The 19,570-nt window shown below is 35.1% G+C and overlaps 1 protein-coding gene across 4 annotated transcripts; it reads left to right on the forward strand.

The window, feature by feature from the left end:
• Window positions 1–728: 728 nt before the first annotated feature.
• LOC132311706 (putative lysine-specific demethylase JMJ16) lies at window positions 729–19,294 on the forward strand. 4 transcript variants are annotated; one of them, XM_059809752.1, is made up of 15 exons: window positions 729–844; window positions 938–1,089; window positions 2,815–2,874; window positions 6,262–6,331; window positions 6,439–6,725; window positions 6,848–6,919; window positions 7,598–7,675; window positions 7,773–8,300; window positions 8,451–8,675; window positions 9,588–9,749; window positions 13,173–13,541; window positions 13,860–15,348; window positions 15,463–15,566; window positions 17,536–17,733; window positions 18,640–19,294. In XM_059809752.1, exons 5-15 carry the CDS (start codon window positions 6,444–6,446, stop codon window positions 18,961–18,963), a joined length of 3,831 nt encoding a protein of 1,276 aa, XP_059665735.1. In that variant the 5' UTR covers window positions 729–844; window positions 938–1,089; window positions 2,815–2,874; window positions 6,262–6,331; window positions 6,439–6,443; the 3' UTR covers window positions 18,964–19,294. The 4 variants fall into 4 exon arrangements, with proteins under 4 accessions (XP_059665735.1, XP_059665736.1, XP_059665738.1 ...); XM_059809753.1 differs by lacking the exon at window positions 2,815–2,874; XM_059809755.1 differs by lacking the exons at window positions 729–844; window positions 938–1,089; window positions 2,815–2,874 and adding an exon at window positions 1,943–2,149.
• The last annotated feature ends 276 nt before the right edge of the window (window positions 19,295–19,570 follow it).

Consider the following 19,570-nt stretch of genomic DNA (forward strand, 5'->3'; position numbering starts at 1 on the left):
ATTAAATAATAGGCATATTGATTGTATTTTTTTAAAAAAGTATATCGTAAATTTCTTAATTTTTAATTTTCAATTTAACGCTTAACCAGACCCATCATCAACTCCTCACCGTGTACGGCCTCCCAAAGAATCTTCTCTCAAACGATGTCAAGTCCTACACTCTCCTCCAACACCATGTTCATCATCTAATTTTTAATTTTCAGTTTGACGCTCCACCAGATCCATCATCAACTCCTCGTCGAGTACGGCCTCCCAAAGGATCTTCTCCCAAACAATGTCAAGTCCTACCCTCTCCTCTAATGTTATGTTCATCATCTAACTTCATGTTATGTTCACGTTTTTTTTTTTTTTTTTTTCAATATATATTTTAGCTCTTGTATATATTGTATCACTTTTGGGGATTTCTAGTTCAATTGAATTTTTCTTCATAAACTGTGAAAAGAAGAATGATTGAAAGGGTCGATCTAAAATTAGGAATGATTTAGTTTTATCTTTGGTATCTTTAGCACACAAATAAAATGTTAATAATTTAGGTAATTATGTGATAATGTAAGATTTGGAATAGGTGTAGACCAATTGATAGAGTATCATTACTCGAATATAAATATTATCCATTAAAAATTAGTTGTATATTTATGATTGCACCACGCCACCGTACCTACTTACCCAGTGCTAGATCTGTTTTGATACGCAAAAAACCACGCTTCTAGTGTCTGCAGCAACCAAGTCGGTCCTAATTGGCAGGTGACTTGGCCCCCATAAAATTCAACGCATGGTCAGAAGTTGAAAGACAAAAAAAATGGGCCATATCCATTTTCACGGTTAACCCGAAAGAAGACGATCCGTAAAATTCATTTCATCTCATTCTCTTAGTTTCTGCGATCTGATTAAATTATGCTTATGGTTTGATTTGCGATCTGATTAAATTATTCTTCAGGAAATTGTAGCTTCGCCGATTCGATGAAGAAGACAATCAGCGGAAGGAGAGCAGCGCCGGTACTGTGAAACTTTCGAAGCACAAGGAATCCGGCAAAGTTCGGCTTGTTATGCGGCAATCGAAGACTCCCAAGATCTGCGCCAACCACATCGGTATGAAATTTTCTCTGGAGAGAGAGATATTAGCTGGTTGGTTAGACAGAGAAACACAATTATCAGATCTACTGAAGAGAGAGAGAGAGGGAGAGAGAGATTTTCTGGTTTGGTAGGGAGTGAAACACGAGAATTCTGCTGGGGGAGAGTGATTTGCAGGTTGGGGTGTCTAGTTCGAGGGATTTTTCAGATTTGCTGGAGACCGACACGGGTTATGGTTCTACGGGTTAACCCGTTAAAAATAAGTTTGAACCATTTCTTATTTTTATTATTTTATTATAAAAATAGTAACCCTACTAAACCGATAGGGTAGTACTAGATAGAGTCGGGTTGAGCGGGTGGCTTAGTTGTCAGCGGTATTCTTCTTTTGAGTGGAAGACGAGAAAAATTGCGTAACGGGCGCAAATAATGTACCGTACAAAAAGAAAATTTTCTCATATTTGACTTATTATATCTTCTGATAAAAAATATATATATATATAAATACGGTCCCACAAGCATTTTTTTTTTTAAAGAATTTAATAAAATTTCTATTTCTGAAAATGATAAAATTTATGAGTCATAGATTTGAACACTTAAAAAAATAATAAAAAAGCTATTTTTATCCATTACAATTAAAAATCTTTGTTAGAAATCTATTATAATTAAAAATCAATTGGTTCTTCTCTTTTAGGTGTATCTCAAAGATGGTGTTCATTTATGATATCAATTACGGAGTATAAACTTTATCAATTTTTTAATATTATACAAATTTTTATTATATAGAAATATAATACTAATAGGAGTCACATTCATACCTATTTATATATTTTTAAAATTGAAGCAAATTCATACCCATTTATATATATTTTTTCTCCCATATTTAAAACATTACCATATAATCCAGAGTCCATTGGTATACACTGGAATTCACGCTTTTTAGAATCCAAACAAAAGAAGACCCAACCGTTCTTACCTTTCACGCAACTTTAAAAGCAACGCATTAAAGGACACTTCCAAAATATCTCCAATATCTCGCGCTTTTTCCCAAATTCTCTTTCCAGATTGACCACTCTCACAGGTGATGTATTCTTGAAACACCATTAGTAATCTCATTGGTCCAAGATTGTCCAGAAAGATGAAACAAAACCAATTTTAAACCAAATTCTGATTTGTTTTAGAAATTGGGTTTTAAATATTATTGAGAGAAACATAAATAAGAATAACCATAAAATTCAGCCTCATGGTCTTTAATGAAAAGGGTACCCACATCATATTATATGTATCTTGTCTAGGATTAGGGTTTTCTAAAACACTTTCTGATTTGGTATTTTTCAATTCTTGTTCCGAATTCCAATGATTTTATCATAGGTGTCTTATCCAAACTTCATGTGAATTGGGCTTTTGGATTTTTTTGCCCCAATCTTCTTTTCAATTTGGGTTTTTTTGACCACTTCGCTGTAAGATAATTCTAAATAGGCTAGAAAGTGGTTTTGGGTCAAAGGATTTGTGGGTTTGGTATATGGTTTTATGGGTGCCCACTAGGTCAGTTTTTTCTGTAACAAAAGGTGATTGGTGGGTACCATCTTCTTCAGACATCTGGGTTTAGGATCAGATCTGCTGAATCTGATTTTCAATTTATTTTTTTTCTTATTTGCTTTATTTTTGAATTGAAAAAAATACCCAGGATTGGGTTTTGCTTTAGGTTCATTGAATTTGCTTGTTTTAATCAATATCTGTTTGTAGTCATTGGAGTTTGATCTGCTTTAGGTCATTGGACAATTCAGATTCTTGGATCAAGAATGTGTAAGTCCATTGATTTTTCTTTAATAATTTAATTCAAATATTGTCATTATTCTATTAATATTTTTTCCCCTGATAGTTATGACTTTGCCAGTAAAATTGTTTTTTAATGCCTTATCGATCATTAATTATGTTGAGAAATTGCTTGATGATGTTTAGTTGTTCCTGCTGATATAGGCTTTTATACAATTTTCTGTTTTTTAATCAAATCAATGACTGTAGTCTCGGTTTTGAGGTTGAGAGATGAATTAATTTTAGGATACTATATGGAGAGTTTGATGTTATTCAATGAAAAAAGTTATATTATTTCGTGGAGAACAATTCTGCACCATGTCTGATGAATTTTTAATATAGCTGAAAAGTTAATTCTGGATCTGCAATCTGTTTTGGTTTCTAAGAATTTATTGACGCAGAACCAAATTATTGACATGGATAAAGCTCATCTAATAGGAAAAAAGGAGTTGCTCACTCTGATTCTTAATTAAAGTTGTTAGGATATTTACCTTTGAAAGAACCAAAAACTTTTACTATTGATTTGTCAGATATCTACAATTTTATGCTTAGGCATATAATAAGAAGCCTAGAAAATACTGTCAATTATTTTTCGTTTATGTGCCAAAACATGTTGACCTAAGTATAAGTTGTATAACATTATGTTAACTAGTTTGTTGCTGCGTACACTGGGAATATCATGATATTCTGTGTATTTTGTCATCATCAAATGCAAAAATGTTGCATTAGATAATATTTTAGATATCTAATGAATCTTCTGTGTACATTTATTTGACATTCTAGAAGGAGAGTTGAGCTTTGGGCATTTTATAAGAAGTTAGTTTCAAATTATTTTCAGAATGTCGAGGCAAGTTTCGAAGGCTTATCATGGATGTAGAGAGGCACATAGGTGTAGATGTTAGGAAAAAGGTATGGTGGGAGATTGGGATGTGGACTGTAATGATATATGGGTTGGCTACATTTTATGGAGGCAATCTGATTAGTGCGGATCTAAGGCTTGGTTTTTGTCGTTTTTGTAAAAGTTTTCATAAAACGTCGAAATTTTGGAACGCTTTTTGAATGTAAGTGTAAAATTAATTGGAGGAGGAGAAGAGATATGTGATATTGTGGCCCGAATTTGGTGCCGGGTCGCATTGTGACCCGCTTATGACCCGACGACCTGTTGGATGAGCTTTGTGTGGGCCCAAGCCCACCAAAATTTGACACGGTTCTTGCTCATGGGTCGTGGACCCTAATTATTCTCTTGTAGCCCGATATACAAGGGCGCTTAGGGTTTGGAGTGGTGGACAAGAGAGACTCTGAAATTCATACAGAAATAGAGTGAGGGGCTGAAAACTTATAATCTCTGATTTTACACATAGTGAAAACTTTCGCTGGATCCCAACTGTGGACGTAGGCTGTTGCCGAACCACGTATAAATCTTTGTGTTCTTTGTGGGGCGTGTTTACTTTTCTATTGTGATTCTTGATTCAACTTGAGTTCGTTGCGTTTGTCATAACAAGATATTATAATTTTGTTCATCAAAGTATCATTCATATGTTGACATGTTCTTGTGTGTTTTTGTCAATCTCTTATACCCTCATTGTCTTCTTTCTTTTAGTATTTTGTATTGGCATGTCCGTAGCGGATATAATTGTCTGACTAAATGCATTAATGCAACATGCATAACGACATTCGCACAGGTGTTAGTGTTGAAAATAGGTGATACGATACCTTTCATTTTTGTTGAAGCAGTATGTAGCTGAAATTGAATATCTTTGATGTCAGTTATTGGTATTGTTCAGCTTTTAGAAACAACCTGGCAGCTCCCTTTGAGGAAACTTATTGTGGAGAAAGATACTAAGATAAGAAATGGGGTTTTCAAGAAGGTAGGCAATAAAAGGAGAGAACTTGTCGTGTTGTCGTCGTCATCACCATCCTTGTGATTTCACCACAGGAATCGGTTTGGTCATGGAATTATATAAGCAATGTCTATTACAAGGCATGTCTCCTATTATATTTAGTTTCTTAAACTCATTCTTAATTACTTTGTCCCATGTTAGTTTTGGTTGTTAGGATATTAGCACTTAGAATTGGTAAATTCCATAACAAAAGCCAGATCTGTAACTTTTTGTTCTATTTATTAAACTTTCAGAAGTTGGTTTAATTAGCTAGAGTTGGAATTCACCTCAGATCCATGGACTCTGAAAATATCAAACTTGTCTGCTGGCTGATATGGTCAACTGTTGGGATTAAAGCATGTGGCACTGCAGTCTTTGCTATGTTTCTGACTCAACTGTCAAAAACCATCTAAAGTTTTGGGTGTCGAGAAGGCACAACTGTAGTATTATGTATAAATACGCTTTATACTGTCAATAGATGTTAAAGGCGTGCCTAGGCTCCAAAAAAGCCCCAGGCTTGTCAAGGCTCAGCTAGAGTGCCTCAACCTAGTACAGCCCAGGCCCCTTCAGTCTGGCTCACATAAAGCCCTCAAGCTTGCTCTTTTTAGTAGGTTCTAGGCTTGGAAAAAAGCGCACTTCTTATTTTTTTAGTGATTTATTTGTAATATTTCTTTTTATCTTATGACTACTAAATTAGAATGTTCTAAATCATATCATGATCATATTTAAAGGATCATAATTTTCAACCTTATATGAAATATTTGACAAAATCCATAAATTTATGATTCACTACTTACATTAAGTGCATTTAGTGCTCGATTCTGAATATTTATGATAATAGATGTTTAAAGTTTTGCATAATCATAGTTTTTAATTTTTTTCAGATTTATAATCACATTTAATTTGGTTAAACTCATATGCATTTGAAATGATTTATGAGCATTAATTTACCTGATTTTCGTAGTTGACATATCAAAAATCCCATTTTAAAAGATTTATTTATTATTTGTGTCACATATCTTGAATTTTTCTGATTATACATTGATTTTACTGAATTTACATGCAAATAGAAAAAATATATGTATGTTGATTTAGCTAATTTATTGAATTGATATGTTGAAAAAATTTCTTATTTTGATTTGATAAGTTTGTGTTGCATAGTTTATTTATTCTTTATATACTTAACATTAATATGCATTATGATCACACATGCGCTCTCCTTCAGTCAGGCTTGCGCCTTGCGCTTAGGCTCCAGAAGACCTTTGGCGCTTTAGTGCGCCTTGAGCCTTTAACAACTATGTCAACTGATTCTTTTATCATAATGATATTAAATTGAGATTGTACCTTTTGATCGTGTTCTCTCTCTCTCTCTCTCTCTCAATTGGATGCAGATAAAACCTTTTTATAACTATTAATAAGGTGATTGGGATATTGAGTAAGTTTTTTAAGAAGATGACAATGGTAATTACATATCCTGAGTTCAACTGTTTACCTGCAGGATTCATTGGACAAAAGTTGCATGCACGCGCCCCTCAGTAGTTGTTTCTATCATTCCATTTAGTCTTCTGGTGAGGATAGTAGGCCCTGAGTAATGAAATTTATATTTAACAAAAAAATTGAACACACCATGTGAAAAGCTGTTTATAATGTATTTTTATTTTTTCTTACTTTACAGTATTGATGGGGACAGAACTTGTTAGACCTTGTGTCAAAGAAGAGAACATGGATATTCCATCAATTCCACCAGGTTTTGAGTCACTTACATCCTTCACCTTGAAGAGGGTCGAAGATAATGAAACCATGACTAGTTGCTCGGCCTCTGTCAGTGCTACCGAACCACAGTCAGAAACTGAGTTTGATTGTAGTGATGATGCGAAGATTATGAGGTCTCGTAGGCGTAGACCTTGGATAAACTACAGCCAATTTGATAACAGTTCTGGAGATGAGGGTGACATTGAGCAGGTTGATCAATTTTGTGTTCCATTTTCTTAAATGTATATTTTTCATACCGGATATCGACATTATATGGTTTCAGTATAGATGATGGGATACTATAGTATCTCACATTTCATTTACATTTGCAGAATCTCCCTCTAAGGCCCCGCCTCCCAAAAGGGGTCATCCGTGGATGTGAGGCATGTAGTGACTGCCAAAAGGTTAATCTTTCAAATTAACCAATCTCTCCATTTAAAACTGTTCGCTGGGCCTGATCCAATTGGCAGGGCTCCTTTACCCACATTCTACCAGTTTTGCAGTCATCAAGATTCTAGCTAATCAAGTGCACTATGTCATTGTGCATAACGAATCACTAAGGCTACGTTTGGCTAGATGGAAATTAGTGGTGGAAATTAAAAGTAAAAGAAAGTGAAGTGAATGAAAAGAAAATAAAATTTTCATTGTGCATTCGATTATGAGAAATTACCATTTTATAGTTTGAATAACAAGGAACTTACCATAAAAGAAAGGGCATTATTGTATCTTCATAAAACTCAAGAATTCAAAATTTTCTTGTGTTTTTTGTAGGAAAGATAGGCGGTTATGAAAAGTAATTTTCCCTCAAAATTTTCATTTTCTTGCTAACAAACTCCGGAAGTGTTCAGAAAATTTCCATTTCCTTCATTTTCTTGTTATTTCCATTTAACCAAACAAAGCCTAAGCAATCCTAACATTTGCAGAACAGCAAAATGGCTGAGTACAACAGACTAGTGATTGCAATGATGTTAAAGGAGCTTAACCAAATACAATCCGTATATGATAATTCGTTATTATGCTTGCTTACTTAGCACATCTTTGTCTTTTGATATGTTTAAGTGATATATGAATTTTTGGAACAGGTCACTGCTAGATGGCATCCAGAAGAGGCTTGCAGGCCTGATCTTGAGGATGCTCCCATATTTTATCCAAATGAAGAGGTTCTTATTTTCACTTGTAACACGATTTATTTTTTCCATTTTCTTATTTCCCTCATACATTTAGATTTCTGAATGATCTAATCAAGTTTATATCCAGGAGTTTGAAGATACTCTAAAATATATAGCAAGCATACGCCCTAAAGCAGAAGCATATGGAATTTGTCGTATTGTACCTCCTCCTTCATGGAAACCTCCTTGCACTCTTAAGGAAAAGAATATATGGGAGAAATCAAAATTTACTACCCGTATCCAGAGTGTTGACAAGCTTCAGAATCGGAGGTCCATGAGAAAGTTGTTGAGGGTTTATAATCATAAGGGGAGGAAAAGAAGACGATGCATGAAAATGGGGTCAGATAATGGGAATGGTAGTGGAGAGATTTTGGGTCCTGGTGGAAAAGGAATTTATGAGGCCGAGAGGTTTGGGTTTGAACCTGGTCCAGAGTTTACACTGGATGCCTTTAATAAATATGCAGATGATTTCAAGGTCCAGTACTTCAGGAAGAATGAAAATAATGCAGATTTGAGAGGTAACATAACAATGATACAAGAGCACTTGGAGCCCTCAGTGGAGAATATTGAGGGTGAATATTGGCGGATTGTGGAGAAGCCTACTGAAGAAATTGAGGTATGATGTGAGATGTTGGTCTGCTTGTGGAGATCTTATTTATCTTCTTCTGTAATTAGTTCATTTCATCTTAACGTTGGTTCTATGCTCTCTTTCTCACTCTCGCTTTCTAGCTCTCTCCAGCTTAAATTGTGTCGTCTTCTATCGTAGGTGCTTTATGGGGCTGATTTGGAAACAGGGGTCTTTGGCAGTGGGTTTCCGAAACTGTCCCATCAAGTTGCTTCTGCTTCAGATGGAAAGTATGTGAAGTCAGGCTGGAACTTGAATAATTTCCCCAGGCTTCCAGGTTCTGTCCTCTCATATGAAAGCAGTGATATATCTGGTGTTCTGGTGCCATGGTTGTATATAGGAATGTGCTTTTCATCATTTTGTTGGGTAAGACCAAAGGGCCCTTTATCAGTTTCATAGAATGAATTGTTGATCCCTTTATTAACTTTGCATTATTCGCCTTTAAAGGTTGAATATTTAGATTCTGCATGTACATTTAGATTTGTGCGTGCCGGCATGGTGCATATGTGATGATTTAGCTTAAAGGGTAACCTTGTGAGGACATCTTTTTGGAAATTATACATTAAATAATTAAAAGTGATATGTATAGTCGAGAAATTCATAATAAGATTAATTCACCATATAGATTGTTCTAGTTCTCAATTGAGTCAGTCCATTCCATTTTCACAAATCAATCAAATTAAGACATTTCTCAAGGGATGGTAACTAGTAAGTACATTATTAGAAAAAGTTGGTTTTGTGTCGTCATGACTTTCATGTTTATGATCCAACATGGTATTTGAAGCTTACTGTTTCAGTGAAACCAAAAGAAATGAATGGATCATACACCAGGAGAAAACAGTAGTATTTAATGATTTGTTTGGTTGTGTTAGATGAGCCTACCCTTTAGGGTTGTTGCTTGATGTAATGGTAAAAGTTTGGACATCCAACTGTGATAGGTTTAAGTTTGAGAGCAATCAAATTATGCATATAATGCTAAAAGTTAGGTATATAATTTATCTTTCCCATAATGTTGTTCTGGTTGGGCCACTGCTGACAAGCCTCTTTAAATGGATATAACCGCTTTAATCACATGAATTGCCACTTTCTGGATATTGAATAGCATTAAAAAATATTCCTTAAATTGTGCATTGGATAGTATGAGATAATTATTCTTCCTCTCTCTCTCTCCTCTATTTCGGGGAAATGAGAATTTTTTTTTTTGTTACTAATTGCTGATTTTTTTTTTTTTTTTTTTTTTTTTTTTTTTTTTTTTTAAAAAAAAAAATTTGAGAACAGCATGTTGAAGATCACCACTTATATTCATTGAACTATATGCATTGGGGTGCTCCAAAGATTTGGTATGGTATCCCAGGTAGAGATGCCCTTAAATTGGAGGCAGCTATGAGAAAGCATTTGCCTGACCTTTTCGAGGAACAGCCCGATTTGCTTCATAAGCTGGTGAGCAAATATTTCTGCATGACCAACAATGTCATTTGATGTTTTGAAACTAGTGTATTTGGCTTTGCTATACCAGCTTTTGTTGAAATATGTCAGATTGTGCAGCCAGTCAATTTTGCTCTCAATTCTTAGTTGTATTTAAAACATGATATGCTTTCCTTTGATACAGGTAAATACACGTTATCATGAATCTTCATTACCATGTTATGTTATTTATTTGTGGGTGTGTGTCCCATTAGGGGTCGTTGCTTGGTGCTGTCATAAGAGTTTGAATTGCCAAGTGTGATAATGTGGATCTGAGTTGAGGGCAGCGGCAGCCACTTTGTGCAAATAACGCCAAAGGTTAGGTGTACCAAGTCTGCCCCTTCGTCAGAGTAGTGGCATTTATTATAAGTTTGTGTCTTATACTGGGGCTTGATTTTTAGGGGTGGCAACTTGACGCGCCCCAGCTGGTTTCTGCTTCTAATGGGATGGAAATGGTATTTCTTTAAACGGGTTAGGGGTGGGTATGAGATTAAGCTATGTAACCTGAATGGGTTTGGGGCAAGGACGGATACATGGATAACCTGCCCCGCCCTGATTATATAGAAAAATTACATTTATACCTTTTTTTAATTTAGTATCCCTTAAATACTCACACACACACGTGTGTGTGTGTGTAATATCTCTTACGAGTTAGGGTTTCTTATTTTACATCCTATTCTAGCACAATCGCCGCCGCCCTCCCCATTTGGCAATTCCCTAGAGACCATACAACTCGTTGCTCGCAGGCCACTCCTTCCGATCAACCACCCTGGCCATGGCGTGTGTGTGTGTAATATCTCTTACGAGTTAGGGTTTCTTATTTTACATCCTATTCTAGCACAATCGCCGCCGCCCTCCCCATTTGGCAATTCCCTAGAGACCATACAACTCGTTGCTCGCAGGCCACTCCTTCCGATCAACCACCCTGGCCATGGACCAGATCATTTGTACTCTCTCTCTCTCTCTCTCTCTCTCTATATATATATATATATATATATATAATATGTATGTGCATACATATAGATGAAGAACTCTCTCTCGCTCTCTCTCTCGCAACTTTCATGGGCTCTCTATTTTCACCCACAACTGAAACTTCTTTCTCCCTCTATTCTCTTTCTATATTTATTCATCCATATATCTATGTTGTCCTTATAAAAAAAATTCTATATCTATGTTGTCTTTCATGTTTCTTTGTTCACTTCTCTGGATCTCCTTATTGTTCTTGTGTTTTTTTCTTTCATGATTTTTTGGTCAGAACGGGGATGGTATTTGTACTTCCAACCCGTTCCGGATTTATAACAAGGTTGGGATTAAAAAATTATTATCTGGGCTGGGTAGGGTTTAGTCAAAACCGTTCCGAACAAACCCCGTTGCCATCCCTACTGATTTTTGTTTGTTAAGTCTAGTTCTTGATGTCCTCTGAAGAAGGAAAAAGAGAATCTTGTTCTTCATGTCTTCTGAATCTTTCTTCTTGTTTTCTTACTGATTTTTGTTTGTTAAGTCTAGTTCTTGATGTCCTCTGAAGAAGGAAAAAGAGAATCTTGTTCTTCATGTCTTCTGAATCTTTCTTCTTGTTTTCTTGCTCTGTTTCATTTTCAATTTTGTAGTTCATTATATATATTTATTTTAATTCTCTTAATGGAGAATGCAAGAAATCATTTTACAATTTACATTGTCCTTGAAGATCTAGACCTTTCTAAAAAAAAATTTGGTACAAAACCAGAGTTATGTTCTTCCCCAATATCCTGTACGACTTTCTTCTGCATTAACTTCTAACTAAGTAAAAAATATAGGAAGATTTGATTATCTATTTATTGATATCATAAAATACTAAAAGAACTGCTTTCTCGCAATTAAATTGGTGTCACTCTAGTCTTCGTCTCTTTTACCGTTTTATGTTGGTTATATTAGTAAATTTTGCTGTGTAATTCCATTTGGAATGAGGTTCTCATTTAATCCTTCCAATTGAAGTTCTGAAATTCGTGTAATGAGTAGCACACGTGCACAAATAATACTTGGCAATAATGTACGTTGAATACTTTCAAATTGCATTAATTTATGTCCCTTGTTCTTTTATTTGTACTAAAAAAAATTTGCACTAATGCTCATCTCTTCCATCGTCGGAATTTTGAATAGGATTCTACTGTTTTGCTTTTGGCATTTAACTGGAACTTAAAACCTGTTCTTACTGGATTTTTTTGTTAGTTTACATTGTATTTTTTTCCCAAACTTGAATAAGTGATGCACTTCAACATGGTGGAGATTGGAGACAGACTTACCTATTATAAGTGGTTGATAGCAATGTGACCATGCCACTCTCCACCCCTTAATCTGCTGGTTGCCTCCCCAACTTTTCCCTGAAATCCTTGATAAAGGTCTAATGAACTGCCAAATTGTTAGTTGATTAAATTTTTTAATCACTGAATCTGCTTTTGTTCTGTCCAATTGCTCGGCATTACTAACACTCTAGCCAACAGAGCTTTAATCCCAACCACTTGGGTTTGGCTTGTTTAGCATTAATAATGTCTGCAATAATTTTCCAAAGAACTCTAGAATTATCTTATTCTATTATTGTTATTATTCCAGAATTTTTTTTTATGTGTTACAGGCCCACTTTTGTAAATTATTTCCTTAATTTATTGAGGATCACTTCTTTTTCCCTTTAAGAATTATCAAGTACATATATGTCTTGGCTTTCTGATATAACTCATGCAAAAGAGAGAAAGATACTTTCTCCCTTTGTTTCTTACATTTATTACCTTTGAAATGCTGGGATTGATGTCAATCAGTAACCAATATGGCTGTGCATTATGTGTGACCTAATCAGGACTCATCAAACATTTTCAGTTCCTGTAACCAATATAGAAGTCATCTTTTTTGCTTTCTGAATCAACTAATTTGTGTCAGAGGAGTGATTTTCACAAATTAAAAATATTTTTGTGAATTTGCTTCCCATTGTGACTTTGAGTTTCTGAAATTCCTTTTGTAATTAAAATAAAATTTATATATAGAAGAGGTTTGAAAATAGAATGTAAAGAATGCAAAGCATTCAAACTTTTATTTGGTTTCTCATGTAAAATCTTTGCTGATATAAAATCAAAATGGGTTGCTTGTTTCTCTCTCTCTCTCTCTCTTCCCTCCCCCCTCCCCCTTTTCTTTCGATGGGGGGTTTGGGTTTGATAGCAGGGGCAAAAAAGTTTTTGACTAGACTGGATCCGAGGATTTTTGTGATAACATGATTATATGATTTTTTATTAGGTTCACTTCATGTAAAGTTGTAGTTATATCTGGAAATCTTATGTTGGCTGGTTCAGATTAGGAAATGTGTTTCTTTCCTCTTGTATTTATCCTCATATGCTATTATAAATTATTGTTTATGATCAGTATATTATTGTGTAGGTCACACAACTTTCCCCCTCCATACTAAAATCTGAGGGAGTACCTGTTTATCGGTGTGTTCAGAACCCTGGAGAATTCGTTCTGACCTTCCCTCGAGCGTATCATTCGGGGTTCAACTGTGGTTTCAATTGTGCAGAAGCAGTAAATGTAGCTCCAGTTGATTGGTTGCCTCATGGGCAGAATGCTATTGAACTTTATAGTAAACAGGGCCGAAGGACTTCCATTTCTCACGATAAATTGTTGCTTGGGGCAGCAAGAGAAGCAGTGAAAGCACATTGGGAACTTAATTTACTGAGAAAGAATACTTCAGATAACTTAAGATGGAAAGATTTCTGTGGAAAGGATGGGATCTTATCAAAAGCACTCAAGGTAAAGTCTTGTGTCTTTCATCACTTGTCTTAATGTGTTCAGGGCTAATACAAATATTCAGTTCTAAAATTATTCTGGCCCATAGTTAGTGTGTAGCTGGATTTTTTATTTATCTATAAAAAATTCAACTGTTAAAAGATTATATGATTAATAAAAAAGATGAATACAATTAAACTCCTAAGAACCGTAAATTATTGTAGTGCTTGAAGCAATGCAATAAAATATGCGCTTCAACACCGAAAGTGTGTACAGTTATATCCTTGGTGCCTTCTATTGCTGTGTTTTCTTTGACTTTGTTTCTATATATATTTTACCTAGGCACGCATTGAAATGGAGCGGGTGAGGAGGGAATATCTTTGCAATACTTCAAAGGCAGTGAAGATGGATAGTAGTTTTGATGCCACCAGTGAGAAGGAATGCAGTGTATGCCTGTTTGATTTGCACCTGTCTGCTGCAGCCTGTCAGTGTTCACAAGATAGGTTTACATGCTTGAATCACGTGAAACAGTTGTGTTCATGTCCTTGGAGTACCAAATTTTTCCTCTTTCGCTATGACATCGGTGAATTAGATATTCTGGTTGAAGCTTTGGAAGGGAAACTGAGTGCAGTATACAGGTGGGCAAGACTAGATCTTGGACTGGCCCTGAGTTCTTATGTATCCAAAGACAGTTTACAGGTCCCTAGGCATTTTGATAATTTATCTAATTCCTCAGAAGGATCAGCACTGAGAGAATTGAGTTCTTCAACACCAGTTACTTCTTTGAAAGAGATGAAAGGGAAAGAAAATACTACAGAAATCCCACATTCAACTGGGATAATTGACAGGGCAAGTTTACTACAAAAAGAGAAGCCAGATGGAATTGTATTAGCTTTGGCAGTTACGAAGGCATCATCTAGATTACCCAAGTCTATGCATGACATTGAGGTTGCAAATTATGGCTCTCAGTTCAAGAAAGAAGGATCATCATCTTCCTTACCCAAGTCTTCACATGAAATTGAGGTGGCACATGATCGCTGTAAGAAAGAAGGATCCTTTCATTTGGCTCCTGCTCTCAAAACCTCGTTGTGTAACTTCTCTCAAAAGGATATGTCGCATACTGACAGCTTGGCTGCAGAGAAAGCTGATCTACAGAAGCCTTCATTTACGGGGAATGATAATGTTATACTCCTCAGTGACGATGAGGGTGAGGAGTCAAATGTGCCACTTTCAGAAAGAGAAATTAGAACTTCTGTGAAACACACTGAACACTCTGAGAGATTGGCAGGTCCTAGTAATATGGTGAGTCAAGGTAATTGTACAACAGATCCAATCTTAGCAACCCCCACGACTAATGCGGCTGTGATCGGTGAAGGGGATGCTAGTATGTTACCCGATGGGGAAAGGAATATTTATTCTAGATTAGAGTGTGTAAAAAGTGAAGATCATCAAGAAGGTGAATTGGTTCTTGGATCCAATCCAAAGAATCTTTCACACCTGGGAGTTTCTACCAATGCAGATTTTGATAAAAATGTGAACACAGCAAATGTAGGGAGTTCCTTTACACATGCACAGCCATGTGATACTGGAAAACCTAACAATGAAGACAGACACGTGGGTTTGAATGCCAGACCAAGATTACCAGACAATGTACAGATGGCATCAGGAAACCCATCTTGCACTCAAAATAATGTGGACAGGTATTTTCGGCAGAAGGGCCCTCGTATTGCAAAATTAGTGCGGCGAATCAACTGCAATGTTGAACCATTGGAATTTGGGGTTGTGCAGTCTGGAAAATTATGGTGCAACAGCCGGGCCATTTTCCCTAAGGGTATGATGCATATGTATCAATCACATAGCTTGTATTTTTTAGGTGGATATTTGACTCGAAGCATAAGCTAGAGGAACATAATTTACTTCATATTGTTTTTTCTCCTTAATGCAGGATTCAGGAGTAGGGTAAGATACATAAGCATTTTAGATCCAACAAATATGTGTTACTACATTTCAGAAATTTTGAATGCTGCACGTGATGGACCTCTGTTTATGGTAGTTGAAACTCTTCTGTTCTTTTTATTTTTCAGTTATTTATGGTTTATACCTAGTTCTTGTCTCAGTATATACACTGTTCTATTTTTGTCTTATTAAATGGTATCATTATCTTGTTACTACTGCTTCATCTTAATCCCAAATTATGTGCACACGGATTAATTCCTTGTAAAGTTTGTCGATGCCTTGACAAATATATATGCATATGTATATAATTGACTTGTTTGCATTTATTGATTTTGCTTGTTTACCAAGTTTGAAAAACAAGTTTGTTTTGAACATTCTGTCAGTTTTCTGCCTCATCATCACGATTAATTCGTGATAATTGACGTATAAAACATGCAAGAACAAAGAAGTTGAATAAATGTTTTGAGATATCTAAGCTACTTCTGACTGTTGAATCTTACCATGTATCAAAGGACAACATATATACTTTAGTTCTGTATATTGGTTTTGATCCCTGTTGAAAATTTGAACCTTTATTTTCTGTTTCTTTTGACATAAAATGTTTTGCAGAAATTTTTTCCTGCAGTTTTAGGCGTTTGATTGCCTTTAAAGTTTTTTTCAAAACTTTTGGAGAAAATGATGATAATTTTCAAAACCTGAAAATGACTTGGGGATTTATTCCGCAAGTCATTTTTCAAATATATAATTGGAACTAATAAAAAATGTAAGTTTATATATATACCTGTTTTTGTAAATACAACATATAGTGTGTCTTTATATTTTACACACTCACACATGCAAATTTATATGCTTTGCATACATAAATACACACACACACACACACACACACACACACACACACTCTTATATGCATATTTTCATTTATACTTGCTTGCATGGATGCTAGCAACTTACATGTATGCTAATGTTAAACGCTTAAGTTCTTCTATATGTACATGGGTATATAAGTGAAGTGACTATCATGCATTTTCTAAGAATCGGTAAATTATTTTTAAAATTTGAACCAAATTCCAGAGAATAAGAAGGAAAATGATTTAGTTTTTCATGCAAAATATTCTACATAATTTTTTTATTCAGTGTAAATATTTTACATCAAAACATAGGGAGCAGTGGGGCCATTCTCTTTTGGCTTTAAACATCTCATTATAAACTGTTGATATATAAATAGGATGTGTTTTCGTTAAATGATTTTCTAGCGTAGAAGAAATCATTGTATGTATTTGTATTCCCAAATGAATGCATATTTATGAATTTTGGAAAATGTTGTACCTGTAAGATTGATATTGTCTCGAAAAAACCAGACATGTAGAAATACATTAACTTTAAGGGACAAAGAAATTTAGAAAAAGCATTTGGAAGGGACTAGTAAATTTTCAGTAGACTGCATTTACTGTTACTTTTTTGGTAAGACACGCTTCAGAAAATGTGATAATTAGAATCTAGTGGTGACTTCACTTCTAGACAAAGTGTGTATAAACCGTTTGAATGTTGACAGTTCATTATGTGCCAATATTTTCATGTTGTTGTTAGCTCTATGTTGTGAATCTTAAATACCACATGTCAGGGTGTTAACTTGTGGCTACTTAGAGTAGATGGTATTGATCAGTTTAATTTAAGGGAATGGACAAAATTTTCTATCATTTGTAATTTGTTTTGTTGGGGTCAGGGGAGAGACTACTCCTCTCTTGAGGAGATTGTTGACTTTATGAGTTCTTTGAATTCATAGGCTCCGTTTTGTCTTTGTATAGTTTGGGTCGCGTTCCCCTTTTTGAACGCTTTTAATTCAATTTACTTATCAAAAAAAAAAATTTAAGGGAATGGACAAGGGGAAAAAAAAAAAGGGAAAGAGGAAAAGAATATCAATAGTGAATTTAATTGATATAAATATAGTCATGTTACATTAAGATATGCAAATTGTGACGTATTTGTATTAATTATCGTCTTCAAGAGTAGAGCTCTGATAAAATGATGCTTCTTTTTAACACATTGTTGACTTTTTCAGGTTTCTCTAGAGCAATGTCCAAGTGAGGTTTTTATTCATATTTCAGCTGCTAGATGCTGGGAAATGGTTAGAGAGAGAGTAAATCAAGAGATCACAAAGCAACACAAATTGGGAAGAATGAAGCTGCCTCCTTTGCAGCCTCCTGGAAGTCTCGATGGCCTGGAAATGTTTGGTTTTTCTTCACCAGCAATAGTGCAGGTAAACCCACCCTCAGAATTAGTGTGAATACCTCAATGCATTTCTCGATGGAGAAATTATGATTCTTGTTTGAGTCCCTTGCACCTAATTCCCATGCATCTTTTACGATGTGCACTTAGTAGTACTTCCAAGATTTTATTTCCTGATTAGATTTGTGTAGAATATAGTTTATATATATGATGGAAATTTTATTTTTATTTTGGTAAATATAATGGAAATTTTATTTCCTGGTATTTTAAAAGAAAATTTGCTCTATTATTTTTATCTGAATCAGAAATATTTAAGTTATATTTGAAATATTAATGTGTCAAACTCATCCTTTGTAAAGTAACTACCTGAATTTTTTTCTTTTAATAAATAATTGAACATGCACTAAAAAAAGATCGTTTGAGTTGGAGTTTGTTGCATATATTTCTGTTTTATGTGATTTCGATAAGAAAAATCATACAATCAAAAAATACAACTGAGGTTGGAAGAAGATTGTAAAAAAAAAAAAAAAAAAAAAAAAAAAAAACCACAACTGAGGCTGGAAGGAGATTGATGAACCCCCTCAAGAAAACAGGTGTCATCCCCTTTATTCCTGAATTGTAATTTACAAGAACAGATATCTATTTAGGTTGGAAGGAGATTGACTAACACCTCAGAACAAAACAGACCTTCTTGTCATCAGAAACTGGAATCCCCTTTTTTGCTTACTTCCTGTGCTTGTGCTTTTATGTTTTTATCCTTTTTTTAAAGTGAAATTTTTTTAAGTTCTGCCAGTAGACATTCCGATTCTTCAGACCATTGTGAATTTTGAATTTCCTCTCTCACACGGCAATCTTCTCAATAACGGAGAACTTTTACATGTTAAAAGAATTATGTTCCATTCCTTTTTTTTTATTATTATATATATTTCTTTTATAGGCTATTCAGGCAATGGATAGAAATCGAGTCTGTACAGAGTACTGGAAATCTCGACCCTTAATGCAGATTCCACAACATTCTCAATCTGAAGATGATGGAGCCAATATCATTGTGAAGTCTGAGATATCAAATGATGCCGAGGACAGGAGGAGCAACCCTTTGCCTACTGGAATTGATACCATACTCAGTGGCCTATTCAAGAAGGCGAATCCAGAAGAACTACACTCACTGAACAGCATTTTAAGTGACAACAATAGACCAAACACTGATCAAGGTCTAGTGAGTCGGCTCCTTAATGAAGAGATTCACAAGCGCCTGAGATGATTCATACTTTTGGTCTCGTGATTTTTGGGACTGGACTTACCATGACAGTTGCGATTTTGTAAATGCCGAGAGCCCTTTTTTCGGGTCTCTCATATACATCTTCCCACCCAGGGATCTCATAAATTTTGTACCATCTTCTTGTAGCAGAAAACCCAGAAATTTCTTCTGGTTGATACTCCCACCTTTTTTTCTTAGGGTGTCCACATTCATTTAGCAGGGGCAACCAATTAGTTCCATTTTTTTAATTTTTCTACAACAGTTGTATAAACTGAAGTGCAGTCTCACCTTTTGTTCAATAAATCTGAGATGGGTTAGAAGATATTTACTTGAATTTAGCATCGACTATGAATTTGCATTATGTTTAGATTAAAAAGATTGCAATATGTGGGGATCGGATTAGATGTTTACAGAATTGTATACAAGTTGACGTTCATATTATAAGCTTTTGAGTAATCCATGTCCTGATTTTGAGTTGCCGTAGCAGTTTGTGCCATGAGCTTATCAACGGTGAATAGAAGTGGTTTTGGGAGTGCCAAACTTGAAGTGTGGCTGATTTTTTTTCGATAACCGGGATGTCCGGAGCTTTTGTCCCCGACTAATCCACAGG

Source organism: Cornus florida, unplaced genomic scaffold, assembly GCF_030987335.1.
Source record: "Cornus florida cultivar Cherokee Brave unplaced genomic scaffold, ASM3098733v1 CherokeeBrave_3.0.0_Hap2_Chr06, whole genome shotgun sequence".
NCBI classification, from domain to species: Eukaryota; Viridiplantae; Streptophyta; class Magnoliopsida; order Cornales; family Cornaceae; genus Cornus; species Cornus florida.

Bases quoted from the DNA above. Each gene is read 5' to 3' on its own strand.
- LOC132311706 (XM_059809752.1), top strand. From the start codon at position 6,444: ATGGGGACAGAACTTGTTAGACCTTGTGTCAAAGAAGAGAACATGGAT. The intron at 8,301-8,450 runs GTATGATGTGAG...CTTCTATCGTAG, and splicing joins AGCCTACTGAAGAAATTGAG to GTGCTTTATGGGGCTGATTT. The intron at 15,349-15,462 runs GTATGATGCATA...TCCTTAATGCAG, and splicing joins CCGGGCCATTTTCCCTAAGG to GATTCAGGAGTAGGGTAAGA.